The sequence below is a fragment of the Chanodichthys erythropterus genome, chromosome 16 (genome assembly GCF_024489055.1).
Source record: "Chanodichthys erythropterus isolate Z2021 chromosome 16, ASM2448905v1, whole genome shotgun sequence".
Taxonomy (NCBI): Eukaryota; Metazoa; Chordata; class Actinopteri; order Cypriniformes; family Xenocyprididae; genus Chanodichthys; species Chanodichthys erythropterus.
Window position 1 is genome coordinate 5,005,278 of NC_090236.1, and position 21,733 is coordinate 5,027,010.

Here is a 21,733-nt window from a genome sequence, read left to right on the forward strand (position 1 = left end):
TGAATTTACCTCGGCATAGTCAAATAACAAGAGTTCAGTACATGGAAATGATTTACAGTGAGTCTCAAACACCATTGTTTCCTCCTCCTTATATAAATCTCATTAAAAGACCTCCGAAGAACAGGCGAATCTCAACATAACACCGTAACATCAACATTACGTAACAGTCGGGGTGTATTTGCATATGCCAGCCCATGATCGAGGCATTAGACAAGGGCAGCCAGTATTAACGTCTGGATCTGTGCACAGCTGAATCATCAGACTAGGTAAGCAAGCAAGGACAACAGCGAAAAATGGCAGATGGAGCAATAATAACTGACATGATTCATGATATCATGATATTTTTAGTGATATTTGTAAATTGTCTTTCTAAATGTTTCGTTAGCATGTTGCTAATCTACTGTTAAATGTGGTTAAAGTTACCATTGTTTATTACTGTATTCACAGAGACAAGAGCCGTCGCTATTTTCATTTTTTAACACTTGCAGTCTGTATAATTCATAAACACAACATCATTCTTTATAAATCTCTCCAACAGTGTAGCATTAGCCGTTAGCCACAGAGCACAGCCTCAAACTCATTCAGAATCAATGTAAACATCAAAATAAACACTGTACTTGTGCGATTAGACATGCTGCATGACGAACACTTTGTAAAGATCCATTTTGAGGGTTATATTAGCTGTGTGAACTTTTTTATGTTGTTTAAGGCAAGCGTGAGCTATTGGGGCGTGGAGCACGAGAATTAAAGGGCCACACACCCTGAATCGGCTCATTTCTAATTATGCCCCAAAATAGGCAGTTAAAAAAATTAATAAAAAAAAAATCCATGGGGTATTTTGAGCTGAAACTTCACAGACACATTCAGGGGACACTTAAGATTTATATTACATCTTTTAAAAAAAAAGTTCTAGGGCACCTTTAACACTTGATATAGAGATATATGTTAAAGGGATATTTCACAAAAAATTTAAATTCTGTCATTAATTACTCACCCTTCATGTCGTTCCAAAACTGTAAGACTTTCGTTCATCTTTATATACAACCCCCTTAACCCCTTGTATTATATACAACCCCCTTAACCTGCAAGACATTTTGCTGCAGAGAAAAAAAAATCATGAAAACAATTAATCAAAGACATCAGTAAACTATTCTACAAAGTTTATTAATACACATTTGAGTGATTCTGAGAATGTAAAGTTTATGAAAAATGGAAAAATTAAACTGGCTCTAAACATACACTGCCCTCCAAAAGTTTGGAAACGTCCTAGAAAAGTGGAGTTTTGGACAATATTGGCATGAATCCTTTTTAATTTGTGATAATTTTGCACTGATAAGGGACAACACAAACTACGGAAACATATTTTATTATATAAACAAGTTTATACATAGAAAAAACTTACATTTTCTATTAATCAAAATATCCACCATTAGCAGCTATCTGACCTAAACTGGGTTCTAATTGGGCCCGAGCACCGATGGTGTGGTGTGAGGATCCTATTGGAATTGCTCAGCCAATTATTCTTCTTCTCCAAAATGAATCGCATTTTTGAGGGCCTAAACGTTCTCAAAAACTCATGAAACTTTGCACACGCGTCGGATGTGGTGAAAATTTACATCTGATAAGGGTTTCAGAATTAGGTGTGGCAAAATGGCTCGATAGCGCCACCTACAAAATTTCAATTAAGCGCCCTTCGTGCTACGTTTCACGTACAGTTATGAAATTCGGTAGACAGATGTAACAGCCCAATACCTACAAAAAAGCCCTGGGATGTAAACCCAACAGGAAGTGAGATATTTTGAATTTTCTTTACAACATTTTGGCAGTTTTTGCCACTTCCACATGTACTTTAACAAACTCCTCCTAGAGCTTTAATCAGATCAACATCATATTTGGTCAGTCTAATCTAAAGGCCTTTGAGACGTTAAATTGCGAAGATCTAGAGTTTTCACTGAAGGGCGTGTCCGTGGCGGCCTCGCAAAGTTCGATTTTTCGCCATGAAACAGGAAGTTGTTGTAACTCGGGTATACAATGTTTGATCTGCCCCAAACTTCACATGTTCGATAAAAGTCCTGGCCTGAAGACATCAACATGGCAATACTCAGTTACAGTCAAAGCGCCATCTGTTGACAGCAGGAAGTGTGGCATTTCGAAATGACTTTGGCATAATTCTCCTGTATTCACTCGCTTACATGCATGATGCCCACTGTTCACTGTTTTCCTAAGGCCAACAGGTGGCGGTGAGCCCATGTGCGAGGGCATTTCATCGCTGCTTGCAGCTTTAATTGGTTCATTGTATTCTAAACTTAATAGCTTCAACAACTGATTGCCAATTAAGGTGTGCTGACCCAAAACTCCTTTACAAACCTGGGCCAAGTTTAAACCAGTAACCAGGCATCACAGCTGGTTTGGTCTGACTTTGACATGTATAAATTGCCATTATTATGTGATCAAAATGAAAATTATTATGTCTGGTCTTCAATGATAATGTCAAGTTACTGTAATGTATTTGCACCAAAAAAAATGATAAGGATTTATGCTGATATCATCCAAAACCTCCAAACTTTTGGAGGGCAGTGTACGTGTACAAATTTTTCAACCACAAAAGTCAAATTTTGTTCAGAATCTTTTATTCTTTAGAACCTCCAATAAACACTGCCTGTAAGTGCTTCTGTCACCACTCTACTGCAATCTTTGCCTTTTCCTCGTATGAAAAAGCTTCCAGACCACAGATAGTCTTTGTTTTCCATGTTACCACTGCTTTCTACAAATTCAACCAAATATTTTCAATGAGGTTTCAATCTGAAGACTGTACAGGCTACTCAAGAACATTCTACAACTGATCCCTGAACTTGAATTTTAATATATAAAGCATCGCGTTAGTTCAGGCAGGCCACGTCAGTCAAGCTTGCACCAGCTGACAGTCAGCTGTTTCATGACGTGTACCAATCCAGTTGTGACACCTATCACAGCGGTAAATCCCCATTCATTCTGCCTCTCGCTGCATTTAACTCCCTCCTCCATCTCCAACTCCACCTATCTGGATTCTTTAATCTGTTGTCTGTTTACGACTTTTGCATAGGGTAATTTTATTTATCATCCTTCCTTGTGTATTTAGCTGTTTACAACACTAATGTAATTGTGACTGTAATTATGTATATATGTATGATACTGGATCTGTTCCGTACCCCAAGGGGGGTTTGACTTGCCGCTGTCCCCGCTCTGTCCAAGCGGGGCTGCATGGACGGGCATGTGGAGTTTGCCCAGAACAGATCCATACCGCCAACACTAACTGTATGCATTTATCATTATAATAAATATAAATTTGACAAAAAGTGGCCTGACTGAAATACTTTGGGACGGCTGTCCTGCAGGAAAGTCCACTGATCATCATGCTTCAATCTCTGCACTGAAGGCATCACCATCTTTGCCAAAAAGAATTTATGATGTCCGCGTGACATAAAGGTTGCATCCCAAATGGCGCACTTGCACAAAATTCCAGGAATATCTTGCACTCAGGCACTGCTTCTTTATCTTATATATTAAACACACAAACACACACACACACACACACACACACAATACTGTCATCATTTAGACTATCATTTTCTGACATTTATATATCTCAAAAATGATACATCACAAAAAATGATTTTTTTTTTGTTTAAAACGTCAATGTTGACATGCCAGAAGACATCTTCATGCATGAGATGAAAGAGAGTAAACTAGACTCATTGTATAATTTGCACACGGAGAAAACGCTTTCCAATTTGCCCAGTCATGCAGTTCTTGCATGAATACATCTCTCTTTTACATCTGAACAATATTTTATAGAGTTCTTCACTCATCTGCATCCCACCGATGGTTATTTAGATCATTCCATCAAAACACACACACACACACACAAGGGATCTGATTTTTTATTGACATTTTTCTGAAATTATTTGAATTTGAGATTTTTCTTTTTACAAGACATTTTACAGAAAATCAAAGTTAGCTTGGTTAAAGTCAAAATAAAAGTAAAAAATAATTAGACGTTTTAAATGAAGTTTGGAGAGAGAACGGTTAAATAGACCTGTACCAATACATACAACATGGGAATTCCCCGATATTTAAACAGTTTTATGGCAGGTACCATGTGGCTGCTCAACATTTACTCTAAGATGCATAAAAAGCATCTGTCTGTAGGTTAACAAACATATTTCCCACAAGCCTTCGCAATTCTAGGACTTTTCCCAGCATTCCCTATGAAAGCCCCTCTCTGGCTCGGGGCAGACATGCATAGACATGAAGACTTGAGGAGAAAACATATCCTGCGAGATTGAGATGTTTATTGGACTTTGGCTTGACTTTTCACCTGAATATGAATTCAGTCCAAGTCTTCATCCCAGTATTTAATAATTTATATCACTCTCAAAAACCTTTCTGAGACTTTCTTTGCCCTAAGCATGCCAACACCATGATGTTATGAAGAAACAACCACATGAATTCTGCCATGTCAGTCAAATGAAAGTGCAGAAATATTATTAAACATCATTAAACTCTATTACATTTCTGCTTCCAACACACAAACAGTCCCAGGGTGCTGCTGCACAGCTTGTCATTACTAACGATGACATGACGAATATTGCTACAATGTTGTTTTGTTCCCCTAACATGTTGACAGGTTACAGACATGTCATCAGACTACAGACATACACACGCAAACGTGTGAAAAACACGCATCTATCATAGCAGAGAGCTAGCTAAATTAACTTTTTTTTTGCATTGAAGTCTTTGTGACAATGCGACCGAATTAAAACATTTTCTCCTGTGGGCAGCAGGGGGCAGGAGAGAGTGCTGGGGTTTTCTTACCAGCAGAAACAGGGGATGAGAAGAGGTGGTGGTGGATGAGTGTTCTTGATAGTTAGAGGAGGATTAGAGAGAGGTGAAGTAAATCTATGACTCGGATGGAGTGATGGGCCTTACTAATGATATGTTTGGAGAAGGTCGGAGGGGGAAAGTGCCACTATAGGAGCCGGCCCTCATTGAACAATCATTAAAAAAGGAACAGAAGGGATATAGAGATAGTTCTCCAGTTACAAGTGAGTGTTAAAATAATCAGCTGTTTGTCAGACAACAGCTTACGCAGACAGACGTGAGAATTTGGCTTAGAGTATCAAGTAACTCTCACAGCGTGTGTTTGAGTGTCTCTGCCAACAGTATCGACGTCATTTTCGGGTATTTCAGTCACTGTGGTCAGAGTAAAAGCACAGTACAACTCTAAGTCAAATTCGAATTGCTCTAAACTGCATCCAAAAACGTTTTGGGAAGGCACTTAAAATTGTATGATGGGATACATGAGATGACGCCATGAGTGTTAGTGTGTGTTTGAGAAAGTATGGACGAATTTTACTGGACTGAAATGAAATTTTAACTGTGAGAAAGTGCATGTTTGTGGATTCTATGACTATAAACACTAGTGCTTTATTTAGCTCTCAGTAAATAAAGGGCGGGGAGGGAGGGAGGCTACTTTAGGGGGCCGGCCTACAGGAAGTGATGTAATAGCACCAGTATATCAGATGATAAGAAAGGTGAATTTATAAATGGAAAAGTAGAAAAAAGACAAAAAGTGTCAGAAATGCTATAAGGAAGAGAGATTAGAGGATAGGAAGACCAAAGACAGACAAAAACAGAGCGACAGGCAGTAAAACAGAGAAAAACAGAAAGAGAGGGAGGGAACAAGAAAAAAAGACAGTTAATATAAAGTTTCCAAAATAACTTTTCAGCAAGAGTACAAAGTGTGAAAAGTGTGCGGCTAGGATTGTGTTCTTGTATAAGATTGCATGTGTGTACAGATAGAGAGAGAGAGAGAAAGAGAGAGAGAGAGAGAAATGACATAGCGGTCTGTCACATAAAAGAGGAAATCTTCACCATTCTGCCATTATTACAGCTCTAAAAAACACATCTGTCAGTATGTGTGTAATGGACGGCTCTCAGCTCTGGGTTTTGTTGTGAATGTGTGATGTTGTTGAAGTGATGTTATTTTTAAGACTGTGTCCTAACCAGGTGCAATGCAACAACTTTCAGGCGACAAGTAATTTATCTGTACTCCCTGAAAATAAAAACGGAGAACAGATGTATAATTTACAGCTAGAGTGGGGTTCAGAAGTCCACACTGAAAATCTGGGATTCAAAATCTAATTTGAACCTGGAGAAAACCCAGAAGGTTTTAGGATTTAAAATGAAAACTAAATAAATAAATAAATATTCAAGATGCTGCACTACTTCAAGTTTCCTAAATAAGAAATATTTTGCATGTGAATGCCTTTGTACAGACAGTTAGTTCTTGCTTCCACTTAAGCTCAAGATGCTGTTTGGATCATCTCAAATAATGCTGGAGAACATCGGGGTTTGCATAAACTTGTGGAGTTAATGCAGCTCGAATGCTGCTGTCAATAAAGTAAAAGAGACATAAATCAAATACTAAGGCGTTCTAAAAAATTCATGTTATTTTTTTTTTCTCACATTTACTCTTATTGTTATGCTGAAAGTAGAAAAATGCTAAATAGAAGCTATTCAGATTTTTGAACCTCACTGCATGCATAGTGCGATTTTAGACCAGATTAATGTAACAGAATCCAAGCAACCTAAATGATATCTAATTATAATATATAATAATTATATATTATTATTTTTAAATATCTTGTCACAGCTACACAAGAGATTTTTTTTTTGTCCAAAATAGAAACAAACCACATACTAAGAGAATCTGACATTTAAATGCTGATAATATAATTTATGAAGGAAAATGTATTAAAGTAGAAAAACTAGAAGCTTTTCAGATTTTTGAACCTGATTTCGGACCGATGAGATTTTAATGTTGGTGGAGCTACCCCGATTAACGTGACAAAGGTAGAACCCAAGCAACCCAAAATATATCAAATTATAACATATAATAATGATATATTATAATTAGAAAATATCTTGTCACAGCTGCGTAATACATTCTCTCCAACAAAACTATTGTGTTTCTAGCTTGTCGCTTTATCTGGTTGCACCTAGATTGGACACAGATTTAGTTTTTAAAAAAAAAAAAAAGTTTTTTTTTTGTTTTTGTTTTTTTTTGGGGATTATAATGAGAAAAACTTCACCCCTCTCCTGTCCTCCTGTTTTAAGGATTCATCTTTCACTCCTCGCCTCCAAAACTCTCCACCACCCCCTCTTTTCATGCCCGTCTCTCTCACTTGAGAGCGATTTTGCGCGCGAGTTGAGAAAAGAACGCTGCGGGACTCGTTTTAGTTTGCTCTCCCTCTCTCTCCTGTTTAGTGAGCTCTAGCTCAATGGTCATAAGAACCCTGCCCTGCTTCCCCAACCCCGCTGCCTCTTCCTGGGCTTGGGTCTGGGTTGAGGCAGCCCCACTCTGGAGCTCTAGCTCTCTGCTCCACAATCCCTATTTCTTCTCTCTGCGAGACTCCTGTTTCTTCTTCTCTGATGCTGCCGCCTTCAGCTTGGCCGGATCCGTCACAGCCGAAGCCTGGAAAAAGAGAGGGAGTGTGGAGAGGGGAGGAGTGAGTCTCTACGGGAGGAAAGAGAGAGAGATAGAGAGAAATAGAAGAATAGAAAGAAAGCAAGAAGCAAAGAGAGAGAGGGGAAAGGAAAGAGAAGGGCTTGTGGGTTAAGTGGGAATGGTCAGATGAGTTTATCGGATTTGAGGAACCGGAATAAGGGAGGTAGTTTCATTACAGAAGAGAAGAAGAAAAAAGAAGAGTGAAATGCTAAACAAGTGGTTAGAAGGAGATGAACACCAGGGGAACTTTCGGTTTCTGGAAAGGGAGGACAAAACAGGAAGTGGCCAGTTAGGGAGTGACAGCGTGACATCACAGCACCTAAATAAAAGAACTCTTATACAGCTGAACTTTGACCCCTTCACTCTCAGGATCCTGAAACATGTTTGATTATCTTTTGTCTTTCCACAAAGAAGCTTCACTTTAGTTCTGTCAGAAACCTGAAATGGTGCTGCACATGTAACTCAATTAAAGGTGAAGTGAATCATTGTTTCAAGTAAAATACTCTCTTTTTAACCCAGATGTACATTAAATGGACTTCCTGAATAGAGAAATACTATGCTCTGAGTTTGGGGCAGGATGTCCATTGTTTTTCAAAACAATGAATGGGTGGTATAAGAGAGGTTTGGAAAGAGACTATCAATGTTATTATTTTGTCTGATGCCACTAATAGTGCAGAAATTATACACTTCACCTTTAAAAGGAATATTCCAGAGTAAATACAAGTTATTAAACTTGATTACCACAGAATTCAGAATTCTGATTTTAACCCAAAAATATTCCTTTAAGTTCTTTGTCAAATCTAGAAATAAGTTTAAGAAAGGCTTACAGTAACTGTACATCTTAAAAGACTAGTTCACTTTAAAATGAAAATGACCTCAAGCTTTACTCATCCTCAAACCTTCCTAGGTGTATATGACTTTCTTCTTTCTGATGAACACAATCAGAGTTATATTAATAAATATCCTGACGCATCCAAGCTTTATAATGGCAGAGAATTGGAAATGAGTATGAAGCTCAAGAAAGTGCATCCATCCATTATAAATGTACTCCACACGGCTTCATGGGGTTAATAAAGGCCTTCTGAAGAAAAGCGATGCCTTTGTCTAAGAAAAATATCCATATTTAACAAGTTATAAAGTAAAATATCTAGCTTCCGCCAGACTGCCTTCCGTATTCAACTTGCGTAAAAAGTATAACGCCTCTCGCAGTTCAAAACGCTTACACTACATCCTATGATTTCCATATTCAACTTGTAAAAAAAGCATAAGCAACGTCAGTTACGGAAGCTACAACCCCGAACTCCGGAAATGCTGAGACGTTTTTTAAATTTGAATAAAATAAAAACTAAAAGACATTCAAATCGGATGAGCCAATATTTTATTCACAATATAACAAACTGCTGAAGAGTTTGTGGTAGTCTTTGATGTATTTTTCTCTATAGGGGAAAGATCTGGACTGCAGGCAGGCCAATTCAGCACCCGGACACTTCTAATAGCTGTTGTAATAGCTGCAGTATGTGGTTTTGCATTGTCCTGCTGAAATAAACAAGGCCTTCCCTGAAATAGACGTCGTCTGGAGGGGAGCATATGTTGCTCTAATACCCTTACATACCTTTTAGCATTCATAGTGCCTTCCAAAACATACAAGCTGCCCATACCGTATGCACTTATGCACCCCCATACCATCAGAGGTGCTGGCTTTTGAACTGAACGCTGATAACACGCTGGAAGGTCTCCCTCCTCTTTAGCCCGGAGGACATGCCGTCCATGATTTCCAACAAGAATGTCAAATTTGGACTTGTCTGACCATAGAACACTTTTCCACTTTGAAACAGTCCATTTTAATTGAACCTTGGCCCACAGAACACGACAGCGCTTCTGGACCATGTTTACATACGGCTTCCATTTTGCATGATAGAGCTTTAGTTGGCATCTGCAGATGGCACGGCAGATTGTGTTTACCAACTATGGTTTCTGGAAGTATTCCTGGGCCCATTTAGTAATGTCATTGACACAATCATGTCGATGAGTGATGCAGTGTCATCAGAGGGCCTGAAGACCACGGGCATCCAATAAAGGTCTTCGGCCTTGTCCCTTACGCAGAGATTTCTCCAGTTTCTCTGAATCTTTTGATGATGTTATGCACTGTAGACGATGAGATTTGCAAAGCCTTTGCAATTTGATGTTGAAGAACATTGTTTTTAAAGTATTCCACAATCTTTTTATGCACTCTTTCACAGCTCTGCCCATCTTTACTTCTGAGAGAGTCTGCTTCTCTAAGACATCCCTTTTATATCTAATCATGTTACAGACCTGATATCAATTAACTTAATTAGTTGCTAGATGTTCTGCTGAATCTTTTCAAAATTTCTTCCTTCCTTTTTTTTTTTTTTTTTTTTTAACTCAAACTCATCACTTCGCTTCAGAAGGACTTTATTTACCCCCCGGAGCTGTGTGGAGTACGTTTTGCTTTGGATGGATGCACTTTCTTGGGCTTCATACTTGTTTTTTTCCCATTCACTGCCATTATAAATCTCGGATGCATCAAGATATTTATTAATATAACTCTGATTGTGTTCATCAGAAAGAAGAAATTCATATACATCTAGGATGGCTTGTGGGTGAGTAAAGCTTTGGGTAATTTTAATTTAAGAGTGAACTTATCCTTTACCTTTTCCTGCTTTTGTAATACAAATGCTCTTTAAACTTATGTAAAACTATGTAGCAACTTTCCACTATGGGATTTTAAAGTCCTGAGATCTTAGTTCTAGTATGCAGCACTTTATCATCCTGCATTCATTTCACTGGATTCTGGAGGGTGGACTGGGTTTACACTGACAGAACCAAGAAAATAAAGAAATGAAAGAGAAAGAATGAAGCTGACAGGAGACACACACAGAGGAGTACAAATAGAGGAATGTATACTGAAAGAGATGACCGAAAGAAAGAAGAAAGGCAATAAAAAGAGAAAGAACATAAACACTACAAGATTCTGCTAGTTTGATCCTGTAAGAGATGAGATGTGTGCAAGGAAGGAAGTGGTTTGATTGTACGTGATAGTGTTTGTCATGATATAACACATGATTAAAGCAGATACATGATTCAGTCTGACAGCATTTTACTGTTCACCTGCGGAGAGAACGGAGGACAGCAGAAAAGGGAGAGGATAAGACTGCTAGAGGAGAAAAATCAGTGATGGAGGAAAGTGAAGAATAATGGCATGGAAAAGCGCTCAAAAGAAAAGAAACCCAGAGAGATAGAGAAAGAAAAGTAAGGTGGTATGTAAATGAATGGCATGTTAGCACAGAAAAAGATGTATGAGCTCCATTTGACTGCCAGCTCAAGTCCACAGGATCATAGGGAAGAGCCGAAAGTATTCTTAAATCTGGCCCACAAATAAATTTCTCATTATCTGCATTTTGGTTTAACCTTTAATGTTATCCCAGAATTCTCTTAAGGCTTGTTATACTGTAGCCTAATATATAAATCTCCACATGGCTTATTACAGGCCTTGAACACAACTGCAGTCTATGTGACAGCAACAAACAAGCCTGTGTGCTTGCATCCTTCAAAACATGTAGTTTTGACACCATTGCTATATCCTGAATGTCCCCTGCTTCCATTTTTGATGAGGTACAGCTACTCTAGTCTAGACATATACTGGATTAGAAATATGTTTACATGCTTTGCGAATGAGGCTTCATAAACTGGCATGCAGACAGGAGCACAAACATTGAGGTAGATGTAGCTTTACCTGGAGTTTTGATTGCCATGCACCTGATCTATCTCTAGTGCTTATGTTTATTATTATATTTATTATTAATACAAATTTTGTTTTACAGTTTTTAATATTTATTTATTATGTTTATTATTAATAAAAATCATTATTTTATTATAAACACATTCACACAAACATACATACAGTATGTTCAAAACGTTATATTACATTTAATTTACATTTTTAATATTTTTTGAAAGGAGTCTTTTATGCTAACCAAGGCTGCGTTTATTTGATCAAAAATACAGTAAACAAATATATTGTGAAATATTACAATTTAAAATCAGTATAGAATGATCTCTAAAGAATCATGTGACACTGAAGACTGGTGTAATGGCTGATAAAAATTCAGCTTTGCCATCACATGAATAAATTACATTTTAAAATATATTAAAACAGAAAACAATTTATTTTTATTTATTTTAAGTCAGTGATGGGCAAACTCAGTCTTGGAGGTGTTTAGTTCCAACCCTAATCTGATCACCTGAACCAGTAATTAATCAGTGTGTCCGAAATCGCATACTGTCAGAGTAAGTACTACATTTGAATTTCGAATTTACTTTGCGGCCATTAAAAAAGTATGCTCTATTTAGTATGAATATGGGTAGCATAAATGAAATTCAGAAGTACAGTACTACATCCGCCATGTTGTTACCCTCACGTGACCACGTGATCACGTGGTAATACAATCGGACTACTTTTTTTAAATTACTTTTAGATTACCTTTGAGCTAACTCCTTTTTCATATTGAATTGAATAGGATAATCTTTTACCATGCTGATAAAAAATACAAAGAGAAAAAAAATATATTCCATTCTTTGTTGTTTTTAACAGCATGAAGTGCATTAAATATTACATTATGTCACGGTTTCCCAGACTGGGGTTCGAGATGGGTGTTCGAGATGGGTGTTCGTGAGTTTAATGAAAAAACTTTAAAGTAATTAAATCATAAAAATGTAAACTTAAAGTAAATAATTAAATAATAAAAAATAAAAAGGATGTAAAACTATTTTATTTGTTTATCTGGTTGTAGTAGGGAGAATCAATGAATTATGAATAATTTACTGCCTTTGTGAGAATTACATGTAATTATGTAATCAATAAAAAAGTAACTGTAATCTGATCTACGAGTATTTTAAAAAATGTAATATAATCTAATTATAAGTACTTCATTTTTGGAATCTGATTATGTAATCCAGATTACATGTAGTCAATTGTTACAGTCCTGTTATTATATTTGATTGTATTTTTGATAAATGCATTAAATGATTAAATAAATGCAGCCTTGGTGAGCATAAGAGACTGCTTTAATAAATAAATAAATAAATAAATATATATGCTTATATAGCTACTAAAATGGGCTGACTTGTTTATAAAGTACTTTAAAAACAATTAACCAGAGACAAAAGAAGGAGGAGAGTAGTGGAGGACAGGAGGTCTTTAACAAAGCACAAGTGAAGGAAACTAGCAAGCATGTGTGTATATGCATGTGTGCTTGTGTGTGTTTGTTTGCGTGTTTAGGGAGGAGGTAGGTGAACACTTGCCTGTTTTTGCTGTGATCCTTCTTTTCCTTTGCCTTTCTTGCCATGTTTGCTAAGGGGAACAAAAATACAAAAAATGCATAAACAATGTGGCCATCTGGTGGATGGAGAACTCAAATGAACTGCTTGTTAGCTAGTTGTCCTATTGTCTCAGCCTCAAGTATGCCTACAGACCACCCACAATCTATTTAATAAAACATATAAATGGCACACAAAAACAAAGTTCTGCTTAAATGTGCGGTCCTGCATTGTGCATTTAGTATGGCTATGCAAGGCTAGTTGACTTTCCACTCTCTAGTTTGGTTGGGGGTTCCGTCGACGTCTCACTCATGGTGTGTGAGTTTTTGTCTGTGACTAGTGGGGATCTGGGCTGTGTCTTGGTAAGAGTGTGCGTGTGAATAGGAGCGTGTGTGTCAAGGCCGGGCAGAGGGTCGAGTTTGGCTTGAGGGAGCAGATGCTCCCAGACTGACCTCATGCTCAAGCTGAACACCCGTCTGGCGACCAGGAAACGCATCAGATAGTAAATAGCCACAACGAGGATCAGCAGTCCCAACACTACACCAATAATGGCCCCTGTTATCACGCCAGCCTGGACTGGAACTGAGAATAGAGAGAGAATATAAAGTGAGTTGAGTTCTGCAGATTAAAGGTCTCTTGTACAGTTGTACTGATTTATTAGTTGCACTGTGTTTTTCCCTTAATGCACCCGTATTATGTGGTGTAAGTTTTTACAGACAACTATATTACTGAAAAAAAACTCCAAACAACATCAATCAATGTCCACCTGGAAAGGTTCTCATATTTTCCTTTCAAATATCACTCTCAGAAGTTAAATCTACTGTTTAAAAGGGAAACAAAGAGGAAAATCAACCCCACCTGAGCAAAAAAACATTTATTTGATGAATTTAGCTCTGTGTAAGGCATTCGGATCCCACAATGGCTATTTTTCACAGATATTGTACTCTGAAAAAATGTACGACTACACAAGAAAACCACTCAGGTCTCTGCTTTACTGTTATTTTGCGCTTCCATTAGCAGCAAACTTTCATCTCCTGCCATAAGATCTTCCAGATTTTGTATGCCACCCTGGAATAAGATGAGCTTAAAGGCAGAAATCAGTCTTAGTAACTGAGACATGAGGAGAAAGCAAAGAAGGAATCCAAATGGTTTTCAAATGGTTCAATCATTTTTATTAGTGAACGAAGACAAAAATGTTCATAGTGATCAGTTACCCTTCTCAAACACCAGCAGTCGAACACTGGAGGGGCGGCCGGCAATGTCAGGTGGGTTCTTGGCGTCACAGGTGAAGGTTCCATTGTCTCCGAAGTCGACATTCTTAATCAGGATGGAACCGTCACGGCGACTGGGGTTCCCCACAAACTCCAGACGGTCCCGGAACGGGCCTTTGTTATCCACGTAGGGAGCTCCACCTCCATAGTGGAAAATCTAAAAAAGGAAAGAAAGCTTATTTTATCATAACATATCATAAAATGTAATATTAGAACAGACATGATTATATCAACCTCATCAGTTAAAACAGAGCAGTGAGTCTTCACAGCAAAACAACCTACAGTGTAAACTAATTTACAAATCAAACGACGTCATGCTATTTAAACCACTCTGTTCCATTGCATAGCAAATAAATTTTGATTTTGAATTACCTGTATGAACAAGCATCCACAAATGAATGAAGCTGTTCGGCCAACTTAAAGACTTGCACGGAGCAGTACAATTTGGAAAGCAGAACTACACCCACAAGGACCTAATATTTCTATTTGCATGGCAGTTATCTCTACAAACCACACAGACACATGGATATTATTCCCAGGGGGTAGGCATGTTTTCATACAGATATGTGTTACATAAGCAGTGCACACACCTTGTAACAGGTTTAGTGAAATGCAATCACACTATGTTAATAATAATAGGCTTCGTGCTGTAATTGCAAATTAAAATAATTATTAAAAACTGGTAAAACTGAAGTATCTGCTCTCAAGCATGGATTGCCATTTTAATTTTCTTTTGAGATATTTTGGAATATAGACCTACATTAAGGCCTCCAGTCAAATATTTTTATGTGATGATGTGAAAATGTCTTTTATTTGATGTGGTAACATGTCTCGGTTGCCTTGTTTGCTGAACAATGCCTCACTAAGAAATAACTGCAATGAACCAAAATTCAAATCAGTGCAATTCATAAGCCCTTAAATGCACACAAATATGCCTTTGTGTGAACATTAGTCAGTATATTTATTCTTATTTATTCTAAAGTGTTTTGTAAATTAGTTTTGCGTGTTTATTTGTACAGAAACAAAAAGTAACAATTTGTCATTTAAATCATCCTCTTTCTCTCTAGCAAAGAAATAAATGAATGTCGAAGCTTCTCTTTTACATAAAATGAAAGTCTCCTTATGAAATTCCATGCTACAATATACAATAATATGGAGCTATTTTACGTGAACTGTCCATTTAAATCCTTGAATAGAAATCCTCTAGAATAGAAAAAGTTTAGCTGTGTGTTCAAATAGTGAGTGCGTTTCTTGTGTGTGGGCTTGTTTCTACGCACTGCAACGCTGTCTCTAGCCCCATCTGGACGGTAGTGCCATGAGAAGGTCACGTCTGGAGAAGTCCACTGCCAGGAGAAGAAAGAGCAGGAGAGTCTGACATCTGAGCCCACCAACGCATGTCTCTCCCAGCTTGTGTATACAACTATAGCTGTGGTCTGGGAGGCTGGAACATACAAACGCACAGAGCAAGGAATATTAGCTTAAATTGGGAAACAAAAAAAAGAAAAAAATATATATAAAAATGTAGTGGTAGAAATGCAAATGTGAAAATGCAAAATAAGACAAAATAAAAGTTTGAAAATAGAAGTTTGAAAAGTCAGCAATGTTGCACTAAAGGTTGCTGTCAAATCAACATCAATTAATCACAACTAATTGCATCTTACAAAAATTTGTTTACATGATATGTGTGTGTGCATATATGTATATATACACTGACTCACACACACACACACACATATTTTAATATATATAAATATATATGTATATATTATATACACATACACACATATATTATGTAAATACAAACTTTTATGTTAGATGCCATTAATCGATTTGACAGCACTAAAATGATGGCGACAAATTAATATAATTATTATTCATTAAATGAAGTATATAAGCAATTGGATCAAAAATGTTACAATTAATTAAATAAAAAACGTTACATAAAAATCTAAAAATGTATAAAACATAAAAATAGTGATACACACACATACACACACATATATATATACATATACACACACACACACACTTTTTTCATCTACTTTTAAAAAGTTTAAATTCTTTGAATAGACAGCCAATAAAAAAAAAAAAGAAAAGGAAAGATTCTCTATATTCTGACTGTGATCAGTTGATGAAGGTCCTTTCTGATCTACCTCATCTCTCAAACCTGGCCAGTCTTGAACAGGTAGGCATCAGGTGCACAAAACACAGGTGATAATACTGTCATGTTGTACAGAAGCCAAAGAGAAGGACTTCTTGGTGTTTTCTGGTTAGCTTGGTTCTAAGTTTGTTTGATTGTTACAAAGTAATGAAATGCAAGGATGAAATGTATTTACCTATGCCCAAGAGCACCACGGACGTCAGTGCCAGTACAGACAGCATGATCTCCCTCCGATCTCCCCGCAGGTCAATATGTGAGGGGTTCCGAGAGAGCGAGGGATGGAGAAAGGAGAAGAGATGGAGGGAAAGAAGGGAATGAGACCAGAGGGCATCAAGATGAGACTATTCACTCCTGGACTTTATACCCAACCACACCCCAAACTTAAGCCCCGCCCCCACCACCTCATTATCTCTTGCCCTGTCTTTGGCCCCGTCCCTGATACGACAGTCTCTCTCGCTCTCTCTCTTTGTCTCCTTCTAAAAGACTGTCTATGAACACGATATAGAAAGGACAAGTGATACAATAACCTGAGAATGAATCCTCTCTCTCACTCTCCAGCCAGTTAATAAAAGCATCGCAGCATCTGTTTAACAAGGAAAGATCAAATTTGAAGGACAAAGACAGTGCAGCGATAAAGACAATCTCTAAGTGAGTCAGATTATATTTGGAGTTCGGTGTGTGTGTATCTGTGGTTTAATACTCTGATACCTCCCTTCTCCTTATCCTGTCACGGTTGAGTGCTGTTTGTCTATAATCCTTCCTCTCTTATGCAGATGATTCGGCTCTATAAATAAAACATAGCCAGAGAAGCTGCCGGTCTGAAAACACAATGAGCTTCAGGTCTTTTCCATCTCACCTGTCCTGACCCGGTCGCCATCTGCCTGCCACTCACATTCCCCATTACAGAAAAGAAGATGGACTCGAAGGGTGTGATTTATGTCCCGCAAGCATCACCAAATGGAATAGAAAATAATATATAAATATGAATACTGGTTTCAAACAGGTTTCCAGACCATTCCCTCATCTGCCATTATTCGGACAAACGGATTTTCATGCTCCAAATTCAAGTCAAATGGTTAAGCCAATGTTTAAGTTTTGATAGTGGCATGGTGTTTAGAATTCCGGGAGAATCATCCTACCTTAATTTGCATATTAAACTGGACCAACTCTTCATCTTTAACTCTATATATACAATACACTACTACATGCTTTCTACACTATGATTCATTGCTTTTACTTAATAAAAAGTATAAGCTAAGTCCCTTTCAAGGAAAATCTGTTCAATCGGCGGCCATATCTGCAACGCCTCCAGGCAGCTATTTCGGCCATCCAAGACCAAGTCCTATCTATTTGAATGGGGGAATCCTGAAATCTCAAAAACTGCTTGCCGTACTCACAATTAAATAACATATTTCAAATCAGCAACAAAATCTGACATGAACTGTCCCATAAATGTTGTTTCTTATGCTCAAATAACGTTAAAAAAGCTTATTTTTCAGGCTAGACCAGCAGTCCTAAGCGCGTATTCACAAGTAATAGAAGTAGGGTTGCAAAGGGGCGGAAAGTTTCCGGTAAATTTCCGGAAACTTTCTGCAGGAACTTAACCTGGGGAATTTTGGAAATTTAACAGGAATTTATGGGAATGTATGGGAATTAATTGGAAATTTGGGGAAATTTAAAATATTTATATAAAATGTACCATATAAAAACAAATATAAACATTTTGTTTGGTCATAACATGAAATAACAGTTATTTTTCGCATTCAATTAATTCTAATTTAGTAAATATGTAAAATATATTTTTATTGCAGCAATTGTTATTTGTTATTTATTTCAGTGTCACATGATCCTTCAGAAATCATTATAATAAGCCGATTTGATACTCAATTATTATCATTGTTGGAAACAGTTGTGCTGCTGAATATTTTTTTTAGAAAATAATATTATTTTCAGGATTCACTGATTAATAAAAAGTTAAAAAGAACAGAATTTATTCAAAATATAAATCTTTTCTAACAATATTACTTTAACATCACAATTTTTTATAAATTTCACACATCCTTGCTGAATAAAAGTATTAATTTCTTTCAAAATGAAGAAAAAAAAATTACTGACCCCAACATTTTGAACTGTTGAACTTTTGAGCTGTTCTTTAAATTTTTATTCATCAAAGAATCCTGAAAAAAAGTATCACAGGTTATAAAAAATATTAAGCAGCACAACTGTCCGTTTCCAACATTGATAACTGAGTATCAAATTAACATGTTAGAATGATTTCTGAAGGATCATGTGACACTGAAGACTGGAGAAATGATGCTGAAAATTCAGCTTTGATCACAGAAATAAATTATATTTTTATGTATATTAAAATAGAAAACCATTATTTTAAATTGTAGTTATGTTTTACAATATTTCTGTTTTTTCTGTATTTTTGATCAAATGTGCATGTTATGGACTGGGGGAATGCACAGTGCATGCAGGGGGTGTGGCCTCAATAGCCCTGCAGTAAGTAGTGTGCTGTGTGAATGTGATTGAGGAATGTGCAGAGTAGAAATTCAACTAAAACTGCATTAAATATGGTTGTTTTAACCAAAATTATGCTGCAAGATGTTTTTGTTTTTTTTTAACTACATTTAAGTACCCTGTTATAGGCTAATCTGTAATTTTGCAAATTCCCCGTTTATTCCCGTTAATTCCCATATATTCCTGTCAATTCCCATGGAAAGTTTCCAGCTTTGAAAATTCCAGGAATTTTGCACCCCTAAATAGGAGTGAAATGTCTTTCTATATCTATAGTCTTTGGTAAAAGACCTTGATTTTGACCATTGTATACAAATCATCCATCTTTTCATTTCCTGGCAATTGCACCCATGACATTGAGCTATGCTCTACTGGTTGAGCTACAAGAACGAACCCTTTTACAACCACATCTTTAACAACAAACAAGTTAAATGAATGCATGATGATAACAATATCACATCAAGGAGGAAAGCAAGACGGGGGCAAGAGAGAAAGACAGCGAGACAGAGAAAGTCACCTCCTGACCCTGTTTCTCCTCTCGCTGCCCTTTCACCAGGACACGTTTAAGTGATGAGACAAAGACATCTCTTTCTCCATCTCTCTCTTTTTCCATTTCTCCCTCTCTCCAGATTCCTCTCCTCTGCTGACGTCTTCCAGACACAACAATACAGAAAGAGAGACAGACAGAAAGACATGGGGTGAGCGGGCGGGTCTAATTTAGAGCTGCTTTCTTTCTCTTCCACCATCGTTGTATCTGTAGACAAAGGTTTGCATTCTTTCCTCCTCCAGTCTCCCACCTACTCCTCTTATTCCAGTAAAGCAGCAGTAAAACAGACAGCACATATTAGAGAGGGAGATATAAACACATGGGTTGATATGAGGACACTGGCATAGGAAAATAGGGCACGTCCTCAAATGTCTTTTGGTCTCCTATGAGAGCTTTACCAAACTGGTGTGCGTACCATGTCGCCAATGGAATCAAATCGGACTATTCTTGTTTTTTTATGGAATACTGCTGTATTAATTATAAATTATTTATTCGTGCACATCATTAAAAAAAAAAAAAAAACGTAATCCTTAATCAAAATAACTTCTCTTCTCTGATGATGTGTTTACTGGCGTGAGGGCGGGACAACCTGTCACTCACATGACATCACAGCAATAGCAAACCACAACCATCCAATCAATTCCCGATGGATAAAATCAAGCCCGCCCTACATTTTTTTCTTGCTTCGAGAAGCCATTTCACTCGGATATACGTCATAATATATGGGAAAGAAAAAAACTCAACTTACATTTCATGCCAACTTTTGTCACGCTCAACTGGTTCTCATGCTGCCGTTTTTCCTACTAAATGTTAGCTAGTTTAACTGGTAAAATATTTGAATACGTTAAAGTTTAAAAGCATCTTATTGCTGTTTAACGGTTTAAGGTAGACAACCATTCAAAAGTTTAGAGAATTTTTTTTGTTTTTGAAAGGTCTCTTATACCCACCAAGGCTGTATTTATTTAATAAAGAATACAGCAAAACAGTAATATTGCAAAATATTACAATTTGAAAATAACTGTTTTCTACTTTAATATATTTTAAAAGGTAATTTATTTCTGTGATGGCAAAGTTGAATTTTCATTCCAGAAGTGAAAACGTCTGCTCTCTGGTCTGTTTTTAATACACTCTGCATCTTTTCACTTTTTTACATGCATAAGTAAATATTAGAGACATATTTTGATAAACTCCTTTTTGGTCTGAACACGACAGCGGTGTTTTGGTGGCCTGAAAATGCAAATTTTTGAAAACGAGTTTCAAAGCGCACGTTTTTAATCACCATAACGTTGCCATCTCCGCGTAAACTGCAAAAACGCGAATCTATGAAAACGGTGACGACGTTCATGCGTATTACGTGTTTAATTCAAAGCGGAAGTAAGGTGTTTCTGTGAATGTGCGAGACTTCTGATTTATTATTCTTAGAAAATGAGAAGAATATTAAAGTGCAGTAAACTGTAAAAGTAAGGTGGATAGTTATGGCGTTTGGCGCGACTGCTCTGTAGAAAAAAATTGCGCATGCGCAGGCGCGTAGTCTTTCTTTACAAAGTGACATCCCCCAAATACTTGTCTGGCATACATAATACATCGTTGTGTAAACGTACCCTAAATTTTTAACATCATCCTTCAGAAAACATTCTAATAGGCTGATTTGGTGCTCATGAACATTTCTTATTATGAATGATGAAAACAGTTGTACAGAATTTATTTGATTTTGAAGTCTTTACTGTCATTTTGGATCAATTTGATGCATCCTTGCTGAATAAAAGTACTAATTTCAAAGGGAAAAAAAACCTTACTGACCCCAAACCTTTGATCGGTAAGTGTATATGATAAAGTATCACTGTAATACCATCTGATGCCATCTATGTAACATGGTACAGTACATTTTGTAGCAGTTTATAGGCGAATGACTAGGTTTTACCATCTGCTGCTAAGCAAACTATGAATAAGTAAAAAAAGTTTACTCAACTTGACAAATTTAATAATACACTATGGTTAGTCAGCCAGCTAACAAAAGCAGAGGAATATGACATTCCCCATGGTTTCCAAGGTTACAGGTCCCTTCTTCCTTCTTTTTTTTCCAGTTCAGATCTACAGGGATTGTGAACCTTATTAGACTTTCTGCAAATATGCCAGTTTAGGCATTTTTGGCCAATTTAATGTAATCCCAGAGGATATACAACTAAAAACAAAGGGACAAATAAGAATAAACAACTCAAAGATGAGAATGCATAAAACAAGGCAATGCAATCGAAGTCACACTAATGCGAGTATATTAGACAATGCTTGTTTGTTGCATATGGATGGAAATCAAAGTGCATGACCACAGTGTTGACATTGGGTTTGAC

At 37.0% G+C, this 21,733-nt stretch overlaps 1 protein-coding gene across 2 annotated transcripts; it reads right to left on the minus strand.

Annotated features, from left to right (window-relative positions):
• Positions 1-3,904: 3,904 nt before the first annotated feature.
• Positions 3,905-16,653, minus strand: mpz (myelin protein zero). 2 transcript variants are annotated; one of them, XM_067363756.1, is made up of 6 exons: positions 16,494-16,653; positions 15,435-15,598; positions 14,101-14,314; positions 13,339-13,468; positions 12,872-12,920; positions 3,905-7,516 (listed from the first exon to the last, which is right to left on the minus strand). In XM_067363756.1, exons 1-6 carry the CDS (start codon positions 16,537-16,539, stop codon positions 7,433-7,435), a joined length of 687 nt encoding a protein of 228 aa, XP_067219857.1. In that variant the 5' UTR covers positions 16,540-16,653; the 3' UTR covers positions 3,905-7,432. The 2 variants fall into 2 exon arrangements, with proteins under 2 accessions (XP_067219857.1, XP_067219858.1); XM_067363757.1 differs by having other exon boundaries at positions 3,905-7,805.
• Between the last annotated feature and the right edge of the window lie 5,080 nt (positions 16,654-21,733).

Excerpts from the sequence above, each read along its gene's own strand:
- mpz (XM_067363756.1), bottom strand. The coding sequence starts at position 16,539 with ATGCTGTCTGTACTGGCACTGACGTCCGTGGTGCTCTTGGGCATAG. Across the intron at positions 14,315-15,434 it reads GGGCTAGAGACAGCGTTGCA|ATTTTCCACTATGGAGGTGG; the intron begins GTGCGTAGAAAC and ends TTCCTTTTTTAG. Across the intron at positions 12,921-13,338 it reads GTGTTCAGCTTGAGCATGAG|CAAACATGGCAAGAAAGGCA; the intron begins GTCAGTCTGGGA and ends TGTTCCCCTTAG.